The 24,076-nt window shown below is 38.8% G+C and overlaps 3 protein-coding genes across 3 annotated transcripts; all 3 read left to right on the top strand.

The window, feature by feature from the left end:
* The first annotated feature begins 10,071 nt into the window (after positions 1-10,071).
* Positions 10,072-14,789, top strand: LOC122862010 (B2 bradykinin receptor-like). The gene is made up of 2 exons (XM_044167161.1): positions 10,072-10,205; positions 13,220-14,789. The coding sequence occupies exons 1-2, from the start codon at positions 10,186-10,188 to the stop codon at positions 14,253-14,255; spliced, it is 1,056 nt and encodes a 351-aa protein (XP_044023096.1). The 5' UTR covers positions 10,072-10,185; the 3' UTR covers positions 14,256-14,789.
* A 521-nt stretch (positions 14,790-15,310) lies between these two features.
* LOC122862011 (B2 bradykinin receptor-like) lies at positions 15,311-18,728 on the top strand. Its single transcript, XM_044167162.1, has one exon. It carries the CDS (start codon positions 16,449-16,451, stop codon positions 17,475-17,477), a length of 1,029 nt encoding a protein of 342 aa, XP_044023097.1. The 5' UTR covers positions 15,311-16,448; the 3' UTR covers positions 17,478-18,728.
* A 913-nt stretch (positions 18,729-19,641) lies between these two features.
* On the top strand, positions 19,642-21,715 carry bdkrb1 (bradykinin receptor B1). The gene is made up of 2 exons (XM_044166302.1): positions 19,642-19,760; positions 20,233-21,715. Exons 1-2 carry the CDS (start codon positions 19,749-19,751, stop codon positions 21,340-21,342), a joined length of 1,122 nt encoding a protein of 373 aa, XP_044022237.1. The 5' UTR covers positions 19,642-19,748; the 3' UTR covers positions 21,343-21,715.
* Positions 21,716-24,076: the final 2,361 nt, after the last annotated feature.

Genomic DNA, 24,076 nt, shown 5'->3' on the forward strand with positions numbered 1-24,076 from the left:
TTACCATCTATATAATGTGTCACATACTGTATTTATGGCTATAACAGCATATTGATATTTGTGACTAAGCATTGCAACAGCAAGAGGAGATGTAGGAGTGGATGTCTATTGCAGCATGCAAGTGTCTGTGCTTACAGCCCTGCGTGTGGGTGTGTGAGGTAGTGAGTAATTCTGGAGCTCTTCAGTATCATCAGGAGCCTGCATGTAGCGTCAACACACACTTATGCATCAATAAAGATGGAATCATGCAGAAATTAAAAAGACAGTATAATATACAATACAGTTAGTCTCTGGGGTATCTGTTGCGCTTCACCAGATTCTCTTGGTGTCCTAGTTTACAGTTGTTTTTTTTCAATAATTTCACACTTTATGATGGACCAACTTTTGGGAATGCTATATAGTGTTTATAAATAGTAAATAAGGGGGTTAAACTAAAGTGTTACTTTTGTTTTGTTATAAGATTTTCTTTTAAGAAGCTGTGACTCAGCAGACATTCACATGGATGCTTTGACCAATTTTGGATTGCTTTGAGAGGTTACAACGCCAGCAACACGTGCAGTATAAAGACCAACTTCATTAAGCCTGTATTATAGTGCATTATATTTTGATTTGCTTAGTACTTCTATTCCTGTGTGCACTGACGTGATAGTGAGCAGCTGTAACAAAAGAGTTTCCCCTCTGGGATCAATAAAGTATTTCTGAGCTCTTTGGCTCGTGGCCTTTTTGCGTTTCATCAAAATAAGTTGGTCTCACAATAAAGTTGTTCCTTAAAGTACAAGTGTTGCTGGAGTTTGACCTGTCCAGACTATTTCCCTTGCATGTAGCTTGGAAGAAGGTGAAGCTGTGCCAAAAATCCCTCTGAATTTTGGATAGCTGCAAACTATATCATACTTTCTAATATATTGTATGCTAATACATTAGCATGGACACCTGACAGAGCTACCTGCTATGAAGTTGGCTTGGTCTGTTCAGGTCCTAAGATAATTTTAGAGCTTTCTAACTTTTGCGCCTCACGGTCACAGAACTTCATCAGGAAATCAGACAGCATTTTTTCAAATCATTAGTGATGTTACCTGCAGTGAGGCCTGCTGTCCAGCAGGGAGCTGAAGTCATAAGTTGAATAGCTGTCCCCAGGTGAATGAGCTAATGGCAGCTGACCACAATTGAGGGAGGATAATGGAGATACATTAGTGCATTGCTGCAGGTTAATTTTAATTTGTTTTTATGACTCAGGATATGAGTTATCAGAATCAATAATGGGATTTCGATCCCAAGATTTCCTGCTTGAGGTCTGTAGCAAAGCTTGTTGCCACCGTGGGTTCCCCAAACACATACACAGCAGGGCATTCAAGGTCACGTCTTTTATCGTCACAGTCTGCTCACACACACACAGTTTCCACATAAACCATAAATGAGCCCGACCGTGCGTCTCTGGTTGCCTGGCTTCCCTCACGCTGGCCCCCGTGGCTCTTCTTAAGTCTTAAGTCTTAAGTCCAAACAAAGAGTACAAACAAAAGTTCAGCCGGTGTGGCTGTTCCGTGCTGGTGACAGAGAGAGAGAGAGAGAGAGAGAGAGAGAGAGAGAGAGAGAGAGAGAGAGAGAGAGAGAGAGAGAGAGAGAGTGTGTGTGTGTCCATCCCCAGGTCCAGCACACTACTGCATATAAAGGGAGAGCACAATTAGTCCATGAGCCACAGCTGAAACAATTAGCTCTCCCTGGCACTGCTCACCTGAGCCACTCCCCCACCTCTCTCTCTCCCTCCAGCTGCCTGCTAACCATGCCCACCTCCACACGGTCACTTTCCAAGAAGATGAAAGTATGCTTGTTCTCATCAGATCAACAGCCTGTCTCCACTCCACGACATGTTTGTCCGATTAAAAGAGGCACTGATATGGCACAAGGTATCAGAGCACAACATGAATTTTGCTTTGTTTGCATCATCTGTAATTGGCTCTGACGTTGTTTTTGATGGTAACTGCTTGAGCGCACAAGCAGGATTGAGTTTTATTCTGTGGTCTGATAACTGTGTGAGTAACAGACAGCTGTCATCACACTAACAGAGATTTTTTACCAACTGGCATTGTGTGATTGCCTCTTGATTAACATATAAGGGGAAAGTATGGTTGGTGGAAAGGATTTTAGGTGGGCTGCTACCATGGCAACAGCAGGCTGTAATGGATTTGGACAGCACCTTCAGCTTGTGGCAGCCATTTCTGGACCTCAATTTGGCTTGTTTCTTTCTTGGGTTTTTCTTCTTTCCACCTTTCTTTCTCACACACAAACACACCCACGAACATACCCTCTAATGATGCCTGTCAATCCAGCTAATATCCTCTGATGAGGAGCTCACAGAGCATCACCTAAAGCTCTGAATAATCGGAGTTGTAATTGAAAGCTTTCCCACTGATTAATTTAGTCCAGTTGTCATTTGTTAGGACACAAGAAATTTTAGGACACGGGCGAAATTTAAGAGAAGTCCCATGTAATCCGTTTCTGCATTAAGCTTTCCTTTCTACCTCCAATTGCATGGGATGGTAAATAGTGTGTCAAGTGTAACAGGGAACACAGAGTCTTTAATGCAATCCTGGTGGCTCCACCACCCCCTGATGCTGCAGCAGCCTCAGTGAAAATGCTTCATTACTGTTACTCCATGATGGGAGCTCAGCATTGCCCGTCATCCGACAGGAGCCCTATTCTTTTGATTTTGTATCGCTGTTGAGTGGATGGCTGGGTCTCTCTCTTTCTCTCTCACACTTTTCTATGATGTAGTAGGACAGACAAATTATCTGTCTCTGCCTGTCATCTCATATAGAAAACATCCTTAGAAAGTGGGGAATTTATGAGGAAGCTGCCCTTTGAACAAGATGGACACAGCCCTGCCCACCTGTGCCGTAAGCCAAATCTCCAATATATTAAGCTTATTACTTTTTTAATATAACCTTCATTTTTATTAAGCAAGTTGGCACAGATTGATACAGTACTTACAATGCAGGGGATCATTAAAGTCAGTAGGATTCATCCTCTGGGGATCATGAATGTCTGTACAAATTTTTATGCTAATCCATCCAATATTTCAGTCTCGACCACAATGGTGGACTGACTGACCAACTTTGTCATTCCTTGAGCCACACTGCTAGCATGGCTAAATATATATACTGTGTGTATATACATACTGGAAAAACAACACAAAGAAGCACTTGCAAGTTGCAGGCACTTCTTCAACTTCTTCAATCACAAAGTGAATATGACGTTCAATCTATAAGCAGGAACCTGATCTGTATAGCAGACGTAACATTAAACATAAGTTTCAGAAAGTAATGGAGGAGTCCTAGGAATAAGACTCTCATCCCTCAGTAGACCACTGCCACAGCTCTGTCACTACACTGGATATGATTGGATATGAGCATACAGAACATGCAGCCTGTCACCATGGAGACTGACATGTATCATTGCGGTTGCTTGATGCGCCCAGTGGCAGACACAGTTGAGTCTCACTTACATGGTTGCTGGCCAAAACTACAGTGGAAACTGCTCTGGGGGCTAATGGGGGATCCATTGAACAAGAGAGTGAGGCAAGTATAGAGACAGCTAGACAGATGCACAGGCTGACAGAAAATGTCAGGATGATTGAGAAGAGAAAAAATGCAAGAGAATGGGGAGGAAAAGGTTCAGGATTAACAGTGGAAAACTCTGTCCATTTCTCTGTGTGGTGATGAACGTCTGACAGGTGTTCACTCAGAGCAGAGCAGAGATTGATCAATGCTGATCTTTGTCATCTGTAGTTCACTCTGAAATGTTGGCAAGTGTGCCAGGAGTCTGTTTTCTGTTTCTGGCAATTCCTATATCTACCATTTTATTTATGATTCAAGACATCTGTAAGGTCATTTCTGCATGACTTAAAGGCCATAGTGTATTCAGGGCTTTTCTTAATTTAAAGTAGCAATACCACAGTGTAAAAAATACTCTGTTAAGTGGTTAATTGTACTTAAGTACAATTTTGAGGTATATGTACTTCACTTGAGTATTTTCTGCTACTTTATACTAAAATCCACTAAAATTCAGAGGCAAATATTGTACTTTAATTATAAAGTATCAGAAAATTGACCTTAAAATTACCTTAAAATTAACTACAGTACTTGAGTAAATGTACTTAGTTACATTCACCACTGTTTGAAGGCAAGCTATAGTGTATGTTATAGATTTTAGACAAAAATCATCAAATTCACATCAAACCAAATATTTCAGTAACCTCAGATACATATCATGTCTGATGACAGTCACATGGACACAATGTGTTTAAGTATTAATTAATTATTTCCATATGTACGTGTGTTTTCAACAGAGGAGGACCGGCTGTCCTCTCACCTTTTAGTGTTTTGTCTATTTCATTTCCAAGGCTCAGAACATTTTATATTTCATCCAGTAGAGGGCTCCAAATTAAACTTTTTCAGATGGTATTCCAAGATGATGAGGGTGTACACTACACACATTACATAGACTACTCTATGTATACTGTAGAATCAGAATCAACTTTATTGGCAAAGTGCAAACATATCAGGGATTTGACTTCACTTTTGTGTAGTTCTAAATATACTCACACTTGTGATAAGTTAGCATAGTTAGCATATATAAATGTATATGTACGTATATACTGTATATATGTGTGTGTGTGTGTGTGTGTACTAAAGATATTTTTGTATTTTAGGCTCATTGCTCTGTAATATAATATGGCTGATTTAACAGTTCATGAGTGTAATGGCGTGTGGAAAGAGACTGTTCTGTGTCTGTTTTGACGCACAGTGCTGTGTAGCGCCTACTAGGAGGAACGAGTTGAAGGAAATAGATTATGTGCATTATGTAATGGGGTTTTCCCTATCTGTCTCAGTCTCTATGTAACCAGATATACTGTCATTTTTTATTTGTATAGTTCAATTTTGTAGTAATACTTTACATGGTTAAGAAGTAACTTAATTGCATTTACATGAAGATTGAAAGAGTGAAAGTTTAACAAAATATTCCGTTACATTATTTTTTTCCCTGCATCAGGTTTTCTAAAAGTTTTCCTTTGATAGAAGAGATGTTTCAGGCATCTGAAGGAGACAAGGTAGTGATATGTCGTTGCAATCCTCTCTGTAAGTATCACCAAACTGTCAAAAGCCATTCAGTAAAACAAGCAGTCATCTCTTTTGTCCCTCTGAGGCTAACTTTGGCCATGTAGTCAGTCGGCATCAGAATAAAAATACACAATACTTAACTGTCTAAGACAAGACATGCCTGTTATCTGTTTGTCTTACATTGCATTTTAGTTTTTACTTATCAGACATTCCTTTAATGGTGGAAAATCTCAAAAAATATCAGAAGCAGAAGCTGAGTTCTCTCTTAATAAACAGTCTCTATTGTGTCATATTTTACACTATGCTTTTTAATAAAATGTTTAAAAGATAGCGTGTTGCTGAGGTGGTTTTACAGAAAATTCTCTTATTTCTTAATAGCATTTGCAGATGATCACAAAGTGGACGCTCACTGAGAAGTTACATAGATCACTAAAATCATTTGGAGTCATAACCACGCTGAATGATCAAATATTTATTCCCCATCAAGTGGCTTTTCTCCCACACACTCACTTCTTCTCTAAACTATGGCCAGAAACATACGCTTTCAGCTCGGTCGTTGCACATAAACACATTAATTTCACCACAGATTTCCTGGTGTAGGTTAAATGTTTTTGATTTGTTCTGACGTTCAAATCACGGAATGAAAACAAAACTCAAATTCAAACAGACGTTTGGATTGCGGCCGCCCACTGGTAGTTGACTCAATCTATTGCATAATGTCTTGTGATGGCTGGTTTGTTAATATGAAAAAGGGATGTGAAATTAAATCGTATTTTTATTTCCTCGCATTTGATTTGCTCATTTTCCGTTGTCTTTATTTGAAAGCAAGATGAAAATTATAGATAAGGCATTTGAAACTAGGGAGCAAATTATGAACGAAGACACATCATTTTCCAAAACCTGTCGCACCCTAGTGTACAGAAACAACTGATTTTACTGTATCTGTCTGTGATTAATCCAGCAATATTAGGTGGTCTGTGTATTTTTCCTGCCAGGAACATTTGAGCAGTCAGACACACAAAATTAAAAACAGGGGTTGATTTCTAAGGAAACGGCTCTGTGTTCCATGGCTGGCTGCATTAGTGGTATCACACAGTGCTCGTCAGAGTTGCATTAGTGGTTTCAGACAAGCGCAGAGGCCCTGGGCCACTCCCAGCGTCAGCCCCTGGGGCTGGTTTGATTCCACCTCACATAAGCCCTCACTCACTCGCCTTTCAAAGGCCCTGATTGTACTGGACATCTGTGAAAACAATATATAAACAACACTAGAGGAGCTGTACCCTATTGTCTCAAATCTGTCAGGAATTATTAACAGGGAACAGGGCTGGGATCAGCACCAAGAAATGGAGCTCACAGAGTGGAAAAAACATTGAGACAAGCAGAAGGAGACAGGAAATGAACTGACTATTTTCGAAGAGGAGCATGAGCCTTGCCGCCCTCGCGTCCAGACGTTTTTTATATACCTCATTACACACTACTGAGACATAACTAACAGCAGCTGACAGAGTGGTAGTCTGTTTTCATGATTACTCAAGGACCTTTCAGTTTTCTATGATAAATTACTTCAAAGTCTACTATGTAAAGGATTCAGAGTGTCTCTATAAACTTATGAAGGATTGGGATGAGGAGAGGTTTAAATCACACACATTAGCCTAAAGTGACAAGGCTGTTAAATCAAATAAATGTTATTTTTGGACACGGGTATAATGCTTTAAAGGGTCATATTACAAAAAACCCCATCTAGCCAGGCAGATTTTTTTTTTTGCTAAGGTTTTGCAATAACCACCACTTTGACATCTGTTGCCACCCCAATACAATGGAATTGTGTTTGTGGTGCTCATATCATTGGCAAATTACATTTGAAATAAAAACCCAGCTGCTTGCATTTTCAGAAACAATGTTTTGGTTAGTCAGGATAAACCACAGACCTTACTGTCAACACTTTCTATGTTCAGTAGAAAATAGTTTCTAATGAAAACTGTCGACAGTACAATAGAGACAAGCTACACCATTTTACTTCAAGTTCAGTTCTCCACCAGTCCATAATATACTGCAGCAGGACATAGGAACATGCACATGACTTCAGATGACAAACCACAGTAAAACTCCTTACATCAATGTTTTCATTGGCAGTGTTTTGGTATTGTTACTGAATTGCTGGTAAAACCGTTGAGAGCATGAGCGAAAAGATAGGAGGTATTTCTGGGCAGCAATGGTGTAGATCATTCTGTAAAAACAATGCGATAAATAAAACTGTTTGCTGTAGGACATTTCTTAAGAAGAGGGATTATATATCTTTAATCTGACAGTTTGTGCAATTGATTTTGTGGCTCAAAACATTATCAGAAGTGCAGTAATTCTACTTTTAAGTGCCAAAATAATGATTTACTGCAGTTGTTTGTGGGAATATTTTTAACCTTTTCCTCCAGTTTGTTTCTTCTTTGCCTCATTTAACAGTTTTATAATCAGCCTACTGGAATACTTGATGCAGCCAAATAGTACCTTCCACTGCACTAATTATACTTCAGTCATAACAAGTCATATACCCAGACATCACTTTTGGGGTTTATGGGGGAAATAGCTTGTGGATCAATTGTTATTCAAATAGGACATCCCAAAGCAACATGCTACAGGGGACCTCAAGAATTGTCTCTATATGTAAACACAAATCAAAATAGCTTCATTGATTAATTAACGCTATTTGTGTCTATTGTCCTCAAGTTAAGACAAGTCTTGTCAAAATATATGGACAACCACCCACACAAAAGCAATATTGAAACAAAATAAAGTTCAGCAAGATAATGATGAAAAAAACAGAGCTTATTGCCAAACCAGGTGACCTGAGAGGCATGTTGATCTGTGAGGATGTTGACAGAAGCTCAAATATTCTTTCAAATAGTATGAAGAAACCAAGCAGAACAAGCAAGTGTTGTGCAGTCTAAAGTCAAAGTCTCTTGAGGAGTTGAATTTGTCAGAGCAACAAGAGGGAATGTCCTTGGATTGATATTGATCCAAAACTAAAATAACTTGAAATGAATATCAAAATTAAAATATTCTGATATCAATCCTGGTCATTAGACTACTTCAATTGTTTGTATTAAATGTGTTGCATTACTACTTTTGTTTTGTTGTTTGGATATCCAGTTTCCCTTGTTGTGGATTTGGTTCCAAGGAAATGTCTTGGGAATGTGTTATGAGTGGAAAATATATACTGTACAGTACATTCATTGGTACATAGACCAATCAGTCATACAAGTGTATAAAAACATTCTTATTCTTATCATTTCAAGAAACAAAGAAAGGATGGATGAGAAAAGGAGGAAGCAATATCTCCATTGCAACACCAGGAAGTCTCATTACTTCGCTGTTATTAGATTGTATGACAGACAATCTGCTATGACCTGCCGTGGGAAACTAATGGTGGGCTGGCGCCAGCACCAGCTGGAAATCTACAACTGAATGCTAACTGCTTGAGCCTGGTTACTGGGCTCCCACCTGCTAGAGGTCACTTTGAGGTCACTGGATACCACCTCAGATTACCGACCTTTCCCTAAAATATGGTTAAGGGTTCATGTGTGACAACAGTTACATTTCTAAGGTATACATTACAGAATATCATGAGGTTGTCCTTCATTGTCTGTGTGTGTTTAGGACCAACAGGAAGTGGCAAAACTGAAATTCATCATTGCAACATTATTTTTAGGAAGTTCACAATCATGGCCATGCTTTTACTGGACATTAATCACATGAATATGACACACCAGATCAGTTTTCACACAGTATTGACTGCTTTTAAGCCCTTTGTCTATTATAATCAATGCTAACTTGAAAATGGCCTTTGGTTTAAATTACATTCTCCCTGTTTAGCTGCACTGTGAGATCTGATGTCTCTCAAATTTGCATGTTGATCATCCAAATGCTGTCTCTGAGATAAATGGAAATCTCAGTCCTCATATAAGAGCTGATAATCACAGACTTGATGAATGAGCCACCGGTCCATCTACCCACATTGTAAGTAATACACACACAGACACGTGTGCACAGGACAAACAGGAACATCCTCATGTCCAACTTGCAACATGCAGGGCATGTTAGGTGGAAGGTAGGCCATGCTTTTTCAAATGTCTTGTGATAGCCTGATGTTTCACCTTGGAGAAGAGCTTGAAATGATAATCATAGACTGTACATAGCAGCAGCAATGTCAAAGCTTCAATGTGCATAAATGATCCTGACAAAGTCGATTCCCATTCTTACCAGGAGCTCAGGCGAACAAAACGAAAAAAAACCCAAAACGACACGATTAAATTTGATTCAGGAAGCAGTGCTCGCAAATTGCTTTTGTGAAACGACAATCATTTTATTCCTCGTACGAAAATCACATTATAAAGATCTGTCAGGAATGTGTGCTTGCAAGTATTTAACTGGTCGACGCAGTGCCTGGCTTTACTTTGCGTTTTTTAAAGCAGTGCTTCTGTCCCATAGTTTTAGATTTCCCACAGTAACCTAAGGTTTCACTGTGTAACAACATCCCTATCATAATGCACTTCTGAAGCCATTAAAATGTTGTGCTTTAAACCCTACTGAAATTCTCAATAATACCTTCACACAATACAGTGTATTTACACAAAGACAGACAACACCTACCCACTTTGAAACTTTAACTTCCAGCTCAAGTGGCTGCATACTGAAAACAAAAGATTAAAAAACTTAAATTTTTCAACACAAAGCAAAATCCTTCAACACCTCCAACATTGGCTGTATCTGAACACATTTACAATCCCAGAGGTCTTTATCCAGTCATTAAACAACAAGCAAGTAAACATTAACTATGTCAGAGCTTAAAGCTTAAAGCTTAAACATGCCGTGTATGATCTTACTAAGAGGAGGACAGGGGAAAACAGGAGAGAGAGAAAGAGAGCATGCAGACTGAAGTATGACGTTTTGGCTGACAGTATAATTACAGATTCCTTTAAAAGAGTGAGTCAGAGACAGACTGAGTAGAGTAAGGGAGGGTACTGGAGCAGTGTAGCTGGAAATCTGAAAATTTCACATCTGGATTTACTCAGGAGGAATGACTCTTCAACCTACAAGGTATAAGCTTTATTTGGTTTATATATTGTAAAATATTTAACATTAGCATAGATACATTATCGCTTCTTAAACATTGAGAATTGACAACTTATAGTGTTGTGCTTACAATGTACAGAAACTTGTTAAAAATGTATTGACATGTGTGAAGAAAGCTGTTGTTCACATTTATTATACATTAAGATGTTTTAGGTAACAGGATACCTTGACACATAACAGTAAACAGTACAGTGAAATACAGTCAAACTCCAGGAGAAGAAAAACTGGAATTATCCCTAGTTGTAAAGACATGTCTTTTAGCATCTTGTCTGTTTCTCTAAACAGTGTTTATGTTTACTTGTCAGTGAGCAGTAACCCCCTCTCTTTTTTTGGTATATACAGTTTGGTTAAATGTTTTGTTTGTTCTATGCTGATAAACACAAAAAGTATCAGTAATAGATTTGTTTTAATGAAAAATTCATTGATTGCAGTGCATCATATCTGAGCTCAGTTTTTGCCCCAAGTATAAGAAGAAATACTAAAGACCACAAACTTTATAAATGTCAAACTGTTTGGTTTTTGAAAAGCACGTGTTGCACTTTGCAACAGTTGCTTATTCATTCAATTTGCCCACTGCCACAGAGCTGGTATCTTCTACTTACAGCAACAAAAACAAACTCTTCTGTGACACATTTGGTGTACTCCTACGCTCTTAAATTGCAGCTCTATTGATTGATATTGAGTCTTCATACATTCAAAAACATTCTCTTATGTGTTGGCTATCATTTAAAAATACAGTTGACTTTGACTTAGTGGTTCAGTGCAAAACATATGAGTAAGATGATATCTCATATTGTGCAGAGCAAAATCAAACACCCCCAGGGTGAACAGAGCCAATCCTGTTGCTCATTATTGGGACATGGCAAACACTGTACTACGTGACTTAGACACAGGTACAATGGAAATACTTGATTTTTGGGTGAAGGCAGGGCAGGTAGGTGGTGCATCTAAAGGTTGCAATACAGCAATTAGTAATTCCAGTTAGACACGTTATGGAGATGGGCATTTAAATACACCGCTCTATTTTGTAATTGGTTGTGTAGTTGGCCCTTGAAGATGATGGCTGTTTATGAACATGAACAAATGTTCATATGTTTAGGAACATTTCCCCAGTGGGTAAAGGCACATCCAAACAATCCAAACAACAAATCACACAGTTGAACTTAATAATCACAGAGGAAAATACAAAGAACATTCATTGATAAACCAATGAAATGTCAATAGTTTTAACCCACTAATGTCTACAGTAGAATTATTATTCATAATTTCCTGTACAGCACTTAAAGCTTAGCACTTAAACTAGCCGAGCTAAGCACAAATCCACAGAAATTTTTAAAATCGGTCAAAATATGAGGCTACAGTGCAAGTTTTTAAGTTAACATACTTTTTTAAGTTGTTAGTCACAAGGAATCATAGGAACCTGTATTAACCAATAGTTTTTTTTTAAAGTGACAAAATGAGTAACCCCATGTGACTAACAATTAAAAATAGTATGATACAAAAATGTCTGTATCTCAAAAACTACAAGGAGTTTTATCAAATGTTTGGTATGATTGGATTCAAAACAACTTCAATTTCAATAATACATATTTGATTCAGTGTATGTCTGATTTTTAGCATGTCAAATGAATGTTAAAATGTCAAAAGTTATTTTTGTGATTTTTTTGTGTTTTTTAAAAGAAAATTAACTTAATTTATGAAATCAAAAATTTTGATTTTGTCATGTATAGCCACATTAACAGTTTCAACAGCAAATTGTTTGTTTTCACCTCAAATGGAAAAAAATCTGTGGGGCTTTTTCTTAACATACTATAAATATAGTCGTTAGTATGGTGGCTGATAAGGGCAAATGCACTGCAACTTAAGAAAACACATGCAAATTAAGAAAACATCTTCATCAATTTGACAACACATACGCTGCATTTAGAAAACACGCTGCAAATACACACAACACAATGAAGTTTTTCCAAAGGACACTAAAAAAGTGGTCAGTTTCATCCGTTCATTGTTTTTCTGTTATTTTGTTTTGTTGGCAATTGTTTCTCCACTTTGCACAGTCTGATCTTCAGCATGCACTTACCTTCCAGGAGCACGCAGATTCAAAGAAAAAGTTTAGAAAGCCTTTCTGAAACGGAAAATTAAGGTAAATTTGAAGGAATTTGAAAAACAATGCCGGAAAACTACTGTTAATCAGATACAATAACCAGGTTCATCAGTGATGACAGACAGACTGTAGCCTGTTATGAACATTGGAGTGACCAAGTGCACATAAATAACATTTCATAAACACTAAATGTCCTCACTAATCATTAAAATTACTGATAGCCTAGAATTTCACTTCTTTGCTCTGCAAGCTCTTGCGAGGTCCATGCAGCGGCCACTTTTCAGCGAATGCTCAGAGTAGAGCAGTCAGAAACCCACAACATAAACGCGGATGAAACATAGACCCATCTTCAATAACTTCTTGAGACACAAACATGGACTTTAGAAAACAAACCATGCCAACAACAAGCTGTCCAAGCCATGTTCAGCACTTTTTAGTGTTCTCTGGCAACACTTTAGTTGTTGTTCTGTGTATTTGCAGCGCGTTTTGTATTTACTGTATGTACTTGACCATGACCTTTGTTGTTATTAAGCATGTCAGTTAATTAAATTTCCTCAAAACTTCCAAATAAGAAAGGTTGAAATATATTTTTATTATTATATGTTGTCTTTGTTCAAAGTTCGACATTTTGTGAAATAAAATTATTCCCATTCTGCAGAGAATTAGATGAGAGGATCAACACCACTCTCGTGTCTTTATGCTAAGCTAGGCTAACCTGCTGGCCCCAGCTACATATTTACTGTACAGTCATGAGAATGGTATTGATCTTCTCTTCTAACTCTCAGAAAAGAAAGCGAAAAAGCATATTTCACAAAATGTGAAACTTTTGCTTTAATGTCAATGTTTAATTGTCTTTGTTTTATGTTCTCCACAGCGCCCCAGACTTCAGCACCACAGCTTTATATGGAGACCAAAACAACACCAATGGCACTCATTGTCCTGATCCAGATGCTTGGGAGTGGCTCAACTCGAGGCAGCCAGTGTATATCCTGCTCATCACGGTTCTGGGAATCGTGTTTAATGTGTTTGTCCTGATGGTTTTCTGCCTTCATAAGAAGGCGTGCACTGTGGCTGAGATCTACTTGAGCAATCTGGCTGCTGCTGATGTTGTCCTGGTGTCCTGTTTGCCTTTCTGGGCTGTCAACATATCCAACGGTTTCAACTGGCCTTTTGGTCTGTTCCTTTGCAAAGTCGTCAGCCTGGGCATTAAGATGAACGCCTACTGCAGCATCTACTTCCTCGTTCTGGTCAGCATAGATCGCTATGTGGCACTGGTGCATACAATGTCCCATGGCAGAATGCGTAGGCCAAAATATGCCAAACTGGGCTGTGTGCTGATGTGGGGGTTGGGCTTGCTCCTGAGTGTTCCCACACTCATCTTCAGGGAGGTGAAACATTTCCCTGAGTTTGGTGTACATGCATGCTTTCTGGACTATCCAAACCACACTGTAGAGCTGCTCTGTGATGGGATGTTGATCGTTTTTAGCTTCATCATCCCTGTTTCAATTATCTCATTCTGCACTGTCAAGATTATTCAGGCTTTGAAGATCCAAGCAATAGAGAGGTTCAATGCTGAGAAAACTGAGCAGAGGGCCACAACTTTGGTGCTGGTGGTTCTCCTGGCGTTCCTGATCTGCTGGGTGCCATTCCATGTGGTCACCACACTGGACGTGCTCTTACGAGCTGACGTCCTGGGAGGGTGTCACCTCATCACTGTCCTAGAAATCTGTAACCAGATCTTCACCTACTTAGCCTTCTTCAACAGTGTTCTCAACCCCATCCTCTACGTCATCGTAGGAAAGAACTTCCGGAAAAAAGTTCGGGAAGTCTTCAAGCAGTGGAGCATTAAGAGAACAGCAAACTCTGAGTCCACACGTTCACTGTCTTCTACGATAAAGAGTTTGGTATAAAATATTGCTTTCAAAAGCACTGTTCAAAAATAGACTTTGCAGAAAGATAACTGTGGTGGATGGTCATTTGATAGTCTTGCGCCAATGTAAATGATTCAAATGATGAGCTAAATTGATCATTTGTTGTGGATGCAATTGTGTAGTAATGGGACCATATCACTTTTAGGAAATGTAATTATACAGTATGTGCAGTGACATAGAAGGCTTGAATGAATGTTCCCTCCTGGAGAAGGTGTTACAGATCGCTAACAAAAGTGGTATTGTGTCTCAGCCAGTATTGTGTCTCATTATATGTCACTTATGATAAGCTGGAAAACCTGACCAAACACAATTGCTTTTCTCACTTTTATAACACCTTACACCACAAGCAGTAAAAAATCAGCCTGGTTGCTGTAAAATAATTTATGTAAATGCAGTTTTCATATTCGTCTTGTATTGCTGATAACTCAGATTGTAAATAGTTCCAGTATTTGTTTTTCTCTGTACATAACCGTCAAATAAAACATACATATGGTTTTGTGGATGTCTCAACAACTGCTTGCTAAGTGTTTGCTGGTGTTTCTGACTCATTGTCTGCAGAGTTAAAAATATGATTCTGTCAAAGAGTTTCCAGTGGTGACACACAAACATGCTACTTTTTGTTGGCTGAATGGACATCAGTTGTCTCATTATACATTTCTCCCCACACCACCATTTAATGGCCCAATGTTGACTCATTGTGGGCTGTGGGCAAGGGTACACCCCTAGTTGTCCCTAAAATGAAGGCATGTCTTGCTAAACAGGAAATCTTTGTTAGGAGTCAGGCTTTACCACCACTGCCAGGGCTGGAAATTGTTGTGGAACAAAAAAAACATGCAGTCAGACAAAGTTACCTCAAAAGGGTAAAATGTATGCCAAAAATACACAGTTTGACCTTGTTCTTTGTATTTTTGTCTGCTTTTCAGGATTATACTACAATGCTTTTCACTCAGTTCTTATATATATATATATATATATATATTCTTCTAAAATTAATTTGCTAAGGAATCAATATACTTTATATCTTATGTGTTTGTTTTGACTTGTGTACTTTTTGGATCAAAATTGTGCTTACAAAAAAGAAGGAATTTTAAGTTTTATTTATTTTTTCTGCAGTGACAGTGTCCCCTACTGTACATTATCATTCTCCATTTTTTGGTTCCGATTGACAATTGACACTTTCCGCACTTTGTCCGTTTCTCTGAGTGTCACCCTTTCACTCGAATCATGACACAGAACTTAGGTCACAGGACAATATGTTACTGTGAGTGTTGACAACTGAACCAGTGAAAGGATGAACACAACAATGAGTGTGCAGGAGCTGCTGATGACTCCGCAGGAGTTGATGTAACATGAACAAAGAGTATCGCCAAAAAGATAGGACCTGAGCCATACAACCTCCTCTCCACCATAGAACCTTGAAGAGGACAGACTACACAAACATACGACCCAAAACTTAAGAACACCATTCACACAGATAGGAGAAAGAAACATACACAGAGGGAGAGAGAGAGACCAGAGTATTTCCTGGAGGACGAAGATCCAGAGAGATAGGCACAAAGCTGTGCACAAACAAACAGAGGGTCAGAGACATCTGTGTAAGTTGACAGTGTGTCTCCTAGTAAAGCAGGCCCTCAAATGTCAGTCAACAGCTGCCATGAGAAACACCTCGCCAGACGCCTTCATTCTATTCTATTCTCTTGAAAAATGGGAGCATTTGCACAATAGCTGCGGTATCATCTTGGTTTATATATCCAGAATTCAAGCTTCAGTTGGACTTAATATATAAATTCTCATTGTGTGTATGCAATCATACTGTATGTGTTTGTAAGTCCATGCAGGTATGAATGTGTGGCCCAGGTCCTTTTCAATCACAGATACTCCATACAGTATCTGTTGCTGAGACTCCCCTTTTTGATGATGGCATGTGTGTGCTCGAACTGATAAACCACCATTATCCACACTCCATTAGATCTATTATCCCTTCACACTTTGGAACTCAACTCATGACGTGAAGGTAGCACCACATACATTAAAACTGTGTTGACACAATTAAAAGGTTTTACTGGTATGCTGTATGTATTACTTTTGAACACACCCTTATTTTTCCTCTAAAATCACTGTTACTGTGCAACAGCTTTCACAGTGATCCACAATTCAGCAGGTTGGTTACTTATGGAGAGTGCCGAAAGAGCAGAGCTTGTCTGCAATCAAACAGATGCATGGGACTGGGTTTACACCATTCAGCCTGCGTACATGTCCATCATCTGTCTCCTTGGAGTGATTGGCAACTCCTTTGTGCTTTGTGTGTTCTGTCTCCAGAAGCGGCGCAGCTCTGTGGCCGACATCTACCTGAGCAACCTGGCAGCAGCTGATCTCCTCATGGTTTCCTGCCTGCCGTTCTGGGTAGCAACCATTATCAACAAGTTCCACTGGAGGTTTGGGGAGCCCATGTGCCAGCTTATCAACATTGTCATTGGGATGAATTATTATTGCAGTGTGCTATTCCTTACGCTTGTGAGCGTGGACAGATACCTGGCCCTCACTAGACCCCTAACCCAGGGATGGGAGAGACGGGCCTTCTGGGCACGTGGGATTTGCTTCAGTATCTGGATTGCTGGGATCTTGCTCAGCTTACCTGCTATCCTCTTCCGCTCCGTCCAGTTCTTCCCTCATCTGGGCATTGACGCATGCTACGTAAAGTATCCCCATGAAGGCTGGAGACTGCGCTACAATATGACTGTCAGCATAGTAGGCTTCCTTATCCCTGTTCCCATTGTATCCTTCTGTAGTTATCACATTACTAAAGTCCTTCGGACCAGCCAGAAGATGAGAAAAGGCAGCAGAGGAAGTGTCGAAGGGAAGGCAGCGTACCTTGTACTTATTGTTCTGGCTGTGTTCATTCTATGCTGGCTACCGTACCAGATTCTGATCTTCTTGGACACCTTGGATCATTATGAGGTCATTTCTGGATGTACATGGGCGTACGTGTTGGACATTGGCAACCAGTTAGCTACTTACCTTGGCTATAGTAACAGCTCATTGAATCCTTTCCTGTATGTGATTGTGGGGAAGCGCTTTAAGCAGAGGGCGAGGGAAGTGTTTAGACTTGTGCTGTGCAGGAAGAAACAGCAGTGGGGCAAGTCTGGTCATTTCAATGTCAACCTTAACTCAACTAAACAAACTGAGAGTACTGAAATCTAAATCTATCTACAAAGAAAAGTTTGACCAAAAACAGCAGTTAAGGAAATCAATTCATTTAACATGCACTTAGTGTATTTTGTGAAGACATACCATTATACAGTCACTTATTAACCTATTGCCACTTAAAGGAATAGTTTGACATTTTGGGAAATACGCTTATTCGCTTTCTTGCTAAGAGTTAGATAAGAAGATTGATGCCACTATCATGTCTGCTACAGCCAACAGCCAGTTAGCTTAGCTTAGCATAAAGACTGGCAAGAAGTGGAAACAGCTAGGCTGGCTCTGTCCTAAGGTAACAAATTTTGCCTACCAGCACGTCTAAAGCTTACTTATCAACACATTATATCTCATGTGGTAATCCATTCAAAATCTGATAAACAGTCTGGCTCATAATCCTTACTTAAAACCATAATTTGTTGTTTTTCCACTTTGTTTTTTGTACGAATTAAACAAATATAGATATGATGTGTTGATTAGTGATCTTAGAGGTGCCAGCTGTCTCCCCGTTTCCAGTCTTTATGCTAAAGTAAGCTAACCAGCTTCATATTTACCGTAATGATATCAATCTTCTTATCTAACTCTCGGCAAGAAAGAGAAAAATGTTGCTTATTGAAAACTTTTGCAAGTCATCTGTTGTAATGCAAAAGCAATTTTGGCTTTCTTTATTTGGACTTTTGGACTGATATTTATGGGTCAGGGTGTATTAAAGTGTATATTAAATTATAGATGCAAGGTCATAAAAATTTAAAGTCAAGTATTTTATGTGAAATTATGCAGCTCCATGTTTTTGTGAACTATCTGTTTGCCATTATATTGTGTTTGTCAATCTTGAACTTGATGCCATATTTTATTACTTTAAACAGTATTTTCCTTTCAGGGCTGTTCCATTTGTGTTCTTTTTGCTAAACAAAGCCAAGGTTGGCTGTCTTAACAAAGCATAATTTGGTGCCATTTTTACAGGTGTTATCTGAGGCTGTGCTTTCTATTTTTATAGTAACTATCAGGAAGCTGTTGTGTGTTGTTTTTCTTGAATGACTAAACATGTTGAAACTGGTTCTTACTCGAACAGATGAAAAAAATATTTGTGTAGTGATGAATACATCATGTTTTTGTTTTGTAGTACTGTCTGTTTAGAGTGAAATAGAACTTCTGCACAATCAATATAACTGAAACTTGGAGTAAAACAAATATCAACCACAAACATAATACAACAATGTATGACTGTTGCTGTCTTCAATAAAGTATCATCTACAGCTATTGGAATGATGGAGTATCTTTGTTTTGATAAGAAAAGATTTTTTGTACTTTGGATGAGAATAAGCCAGATTCCCTTTCAGAATTACCTCTCTGTCTTCATGAACTGAACTCATTTTGACCATAAAAGGGATGCCACAGCCTCAACCATACTCATTTTCAGATAACACTTCCCATTGCATAGTGACAGAAAATATTTTTTATATTTTGCAGTCTATACAATTTGATTATTTGCTTTTAAGCCATATCAAGTTTGTTATTATTGCCATTGCATCATATAGATTTCGAATAGATTTGGATAGGATTACACATGAATTAAGGATAAATCGGCATAGGGATAAATCAGTTTTTATTACTTATTTAGTCAAACATTTAGAAATTATTAACTGTAGATCAACAGTATACTGTTCATAAATTGAAAAGCAAAGCATTAATTACGGATATCTCAATATCAGAGCATAGACAGGGGTACTACAGACTGCATAAACAGGAAATAATCCTGTTAATCGGTTAAATAAGATGGATGGGTACCACATTTATATGAACTGCACATAATGCAATGAGTTAATCTTTCCTTTGGCCTTGAGGAATGTTATGATTACATGAAAACACTGTTTATTAGTATCACACAAGAGATAATTTCCCTTTTCTAGTAATAAAATAATACTTCCTCTAAAACATATCATTAGTAATAATAAATCAGTACTTTCTTTCTTAATCTTTCCTTTATAGTCTGCGGTAGTGCTGATGAAACCAACATTTTTAGTGCACTGCAGTTTCAGCTTGTCTCTAATGTGTGCACAGACCAAATTTTGACTCTTTCATAAACAAGTTGATATATTAAGCTCCTTGGCCAAGGGTGTGGAAGAATGCAACTCTATATACAAAAATGCTCGTAGCAGATCTCCCCTATGACGCTCGCTGTCTACTCTTACCAAGCGCTCAGTATACACAGACGAGCCCTGTTCCAGATATGTTTTTTCTCATTAAGATTTTGACCATAGGAGGAACATTTTTATGAAACGTACGGTAAGAACTTTTCATGATCCGTCCTGTTATTTGTTTTGAGCATCAGCGTCTGTACTGTAAAATACTCACCAGAAATAATGTAGTCAGTTGCCTCTTTAATTGCAGGAAATTATTTAAGGAACTACATGAAAACAAGACACAATACAGACCCTCTTACTGAGACATATACTGACAGAATGATGATGATTTTAAGTTTTGTTAAACTCAAGGTAAATTTATTAATTTGTTAATGTGTGGCTACCTGTTTTCCTCAGCAGAACTAAAACTTTGAAAACATATGTCATTATGTTGGCAACATTTGATCATTTTTGTATCATTTTAGAACATGTTTTATTTATTTTATTCTGTTTAAACTGGAAATTATGAACTTTACATATTCAGTTTTAATCTCATGCATTTGCATTTTAAATCAAATAATTTTACTTTTATCAGCATATTACTGATGAGTTTTGTATATTTTTTTGTTTCCTAGCTCATGGAGCAAATGATGCTTGTATCTGTGGCAACACTGTGGTCTGAAAACACCAGTACGTCCCTGCCATTCAGTCCATCAGAGTCTCCTAACTCAGAATGGGAAATCGTCCACACCATCATCCCCCCGTACATCTTCACCATATCCCTGTTAGGCCTTCTCTTTAACGGATTTGTCCTGGGGGTGTTCCTCGCCCACAAGGATCGACTGACTGTAGCGGAGATCTATCTGAGCAACCTCGTACTGGCTGACTTCATTCTCCTGTGTGGCCTGCCCTTCTGGGCGATGAACATCCTCAACGACTTTAACTGGCCATACGGAGATGCCTTATGCAAAATGGTCAACTCTATCGTCATGATCAATTTCTACACCAGCATCTACACCCTCGTCATGATTAGCCTTGACCGCTACCTGGCACTCGTAAAGACTATGAAGGCCAGGTGGCTGAGACGGACACTTTATGCCAAGGTGATCTGCTTCATCCTGTGGATATTAGGGCTCATACTGAGCATGCCAACCGTAGTTCACAGAAAGGTGAAGTTCATCGAGGAGTACGAGACCATGTCCTGTATACTGGATTATAGTCATGACAGCCCTTGGAAGTTGGCCCATCAGATTCTGATGAACGTGGTGGGCTTTGTACTCCCTGTTCTGGTCATTGTTTTCAGCACTGGGAACATAATCAAAGCTTTAGCACAGAGGTCGGAGAGTGTCGGTTTTCATCACATTAATGACACAAAGGCCACAGTACTGGTGTATGCTGTTACACTACTATTCTTACTGTGTTGGGGTCCCTTCCAGGTATTCACCTTCCTCGACACACTCTGTGATGTCCAAGTGTTGGATGAGACGCTGTGGTCCCACACTCTTGATATAGGAGGCCAGATTTCAGTGTATCTTGCCTTTCTCAACAGTGCTCTGAACCCACTGCTGTATGCCTTCTCAGGGCAGTACTTTAGGAGGAAAGTTAGTGCCATCTACAGGAGGACTAGACATCATCGCAGAGGATCAGATATGACCACATATCAACGTTCTGTTGTCTCCACTTACATTAACAGAACAGAGCAAATTAAGACAGTCGTAATTTTTAATGCAAAGGATCAGATGTAACTCTTCATGACATCCTGTCCTCCACTTCCGTTGCTGCTTATGGAAAAAGTGATGCAATACACAGGATATGAGTCTCAAATTGTTATTTCATGAGACTTAACACAATAATAATGCTGTTATAGTTAACCAGCACTATCAGATTATGTTTAATACTATGCTTCATGGAAATAATTGACAAGTGAGATCATGGACATAATGTGTAGAAGAAATAGAAGCAGATTTTATGTTTACAGTCTCCATAAAGACACGTGTGTCTTGCTCTGCATCCACACACTATGTATCTGAATCTGTCTCTTTGAACTGTTACATGGCCTTATTGTTACTTGACTTGTGATATTTTAATGTTAAATACATAAAACAAAACCAGCGATAACTGAAATGTAGTTCTTGTCTTGTCAATGTCTTTTTTTCTTGTTCATTCTTTCTTTTAACTCCTCAAAGCAGTTTACACTCTGCAAGCTAACATGAGAGAATGGCCACACATGTACTTTGTGTACATTTACATTCAGAATTCCCTTGTCCTATAAATAGGACTTTATTATTTGTAACCCACAGAAGACAATCCACAAATGTATACCATGACCCACAAATATCTCACTATGCACAAACATGTATTTATTTATTTGTGTTGTGCAAAGTCATATCCACAAAAATACAGAGTGATTTGCAAATATGCATAACTTACTCTGTAAAAACATAATTTAATTTCACATAAAAATTATTCAAGTTTTACAAATGTAAATAGTTTCACCACAACAAATAGCGCCAAAAATCACAGACCCCGCTGTGAGCTGGCTGGAGCTCTCTCAAGTGACCAGTCTCGTACACAAGAGGCTGTTATTTCCGTGTTGATGGATGTTTGTTAAAATATCACAACACAAATGTCCATTATAAAATTAATAGGAACCTGTGGTTATCTGTCTACCATTAGACCATCCCCCTTGTTAAAAATTAACAAGTCGCTTACTGGATTGGCCTGTGACATCATCACTTATTACTGAACCCCTCCCGAAAACATCTTAGCAACATGCCAACTCATTTTGCATGGGGCTAGTGATAGTGTTTAGAGGGTCTTACTTTTTGCCTTTCCAAAAACCCCCAAAAACAAGAGCAAAAGAGCAAGGTTTTAACAGTCATTTTTTCCTTTTTTTTAACTGAAGCTGCTAATGAGAGCATGCCTGGATAATTAACTTACTTACGCTCAGTAGCCTTACTAGGTCCACTTGCCATAATTTATCAATATTCTCTAAAGCACACATTGGAAAAGAGGTTTGGCAGCAGCATGACAGCGGTCCAGTCATAAATTAACAGAGCTTGGAGCAAAAGTGCCCTTGAATGCTCCTAAACTTTTTGTTTTGTTGGGCTGTTCTCACTCCTTATTTTTCAAATAAAACAAATCTTTGTGCAGCAAACTGAGTGTTTATTTGACAATACAATGTAATAATTATACATTATTTCAGAGTTTCCCATTTGGTCATCCCCCATGTTAAAAATTAACAAATTGCCTACTGGGCCTAGCTAACGGTCAACTTTGACTGACGTTCATCGTCCCCAATGAATGACTCCAAATGATTTTGGTGATTCCTGTTTCATAAATCACCACTATGCAACACTTACTTTCCACTTGTCAGCAGATCCGTTCATGACAGATTACTTAAGTAGTAAATTGATTTTTGTAAGCTTTAGCTATACTTTGAGATAAATTAACATATCATGCTAAAATAATGTGAGCAAGTCACCATACCAACTGTATGCATGTTAACATGCTAACACGCTCAAAGTTTCTTATTGATATATAACAAAAAAGTCTGAGGTTGTTTTTCATCAGCTTGATATTTAGCAGCAGTAAAAAAAAAAACAAACTCTCTCAAGTATTCATATGTAACTTCTGATCTGTCAACAATTTGGTCTACTGTTTCTTCCAACTTGACATCCATTTCCAGGGGCCTATTGTCTAAATCTAATAACAGTAACAATTACAGTTAATTACTGAGGATTCATTTTGGCCTGGTTTAATCTTGTTTGTGCCCGTGCATTTCCATTTCCCCAGCTTGCAACGCCTTTCATTCCAGAGTCTTGGAAAAGACTAAACTGTATTTTACAGAGGAAAGTTATACTCCTCCTGGTCTCAACTCTGAGTTATCGTGGTTTTGGTCCACAAATAAACTCGGCCAGATTTCAAGATATGAGAGCTGCTCCATCCAAAGTGGGATGAATGCCATCTCTCCTAATCAGACCAGGTCTTCCCCATAAAGTCCGCCAATTATCTGCAAAGCCCACATCGTTTGCTGGACACCGCCTCGACAGCCAGCGGCGGAATGAAGACATGCCGATAAACATGTTAGTGTCGCAAACTTCACGTTTCACGTGCTTTCTCAGCAGGTGTGTCGCTGAGTGGGGAGAACTTGTTAGAAACAGGTTGGTGGTGAACCGTGGGCTGCTGCTTTGGGCTATGCATCCCCGGTTTCGGGAGCCCCTGGTCGGTCCGTACCGGCTACTGGGGGCTGGCTACCTACAGCAGCTAATGATTGAGTCCCCACTAAGCCTTCCAGTGCTACAAATAAACAACATTTATTACATGTGCCATTATCACTAAAGGAGGCAGAGGAATAGCTAAACATTTGACACACCGAGCAGGAGAGAGCAGGAGAGTGAGAGAGATAAGTCATTTCTAGCTGCTAAAATAAAGAACGGTACCTAGCAAAATAATTAATAAGGATTAATAAGAAAGTCC

This window comes from Siniperca chuatsi, linkage group LG15 (genome assembly GCF_020085105.1).
Source record: "Siniperca chuatsi isolate FFG_IHB_CAS linkage group LG15, ASM2008510v1, whole genome shotgun sequence".
Lineage (NCBI taxonomy): Eukaryota > Metazoa > Chordata > Actinopteri > Centrarchiformes > Sinipercidae > Siniperca > Siniperca chuatsi.

Bases quoted from the DNA above. Each gene is read 5' to 3' on its own strand.
- LOC122862010 (XM_044167161.1), top strand. From the start codon at position 10,186: ATGACTCTTCAACCTACAAG. The intron at 10,206-13,219 runs GTATAAGCTTTA...TGTTCTCCACAG, and splicing joins ATGACTCTTCAACCTACAAG to CGCCCCAGACTTCAGCACCA.
- LOC122862011 (XM_044167162.1), top strand. From the start codon at position 16,449: ATGGAGAGTGCCGAAAGAGCAGAGCTTGTCTGCAATCAAACAGATGCA.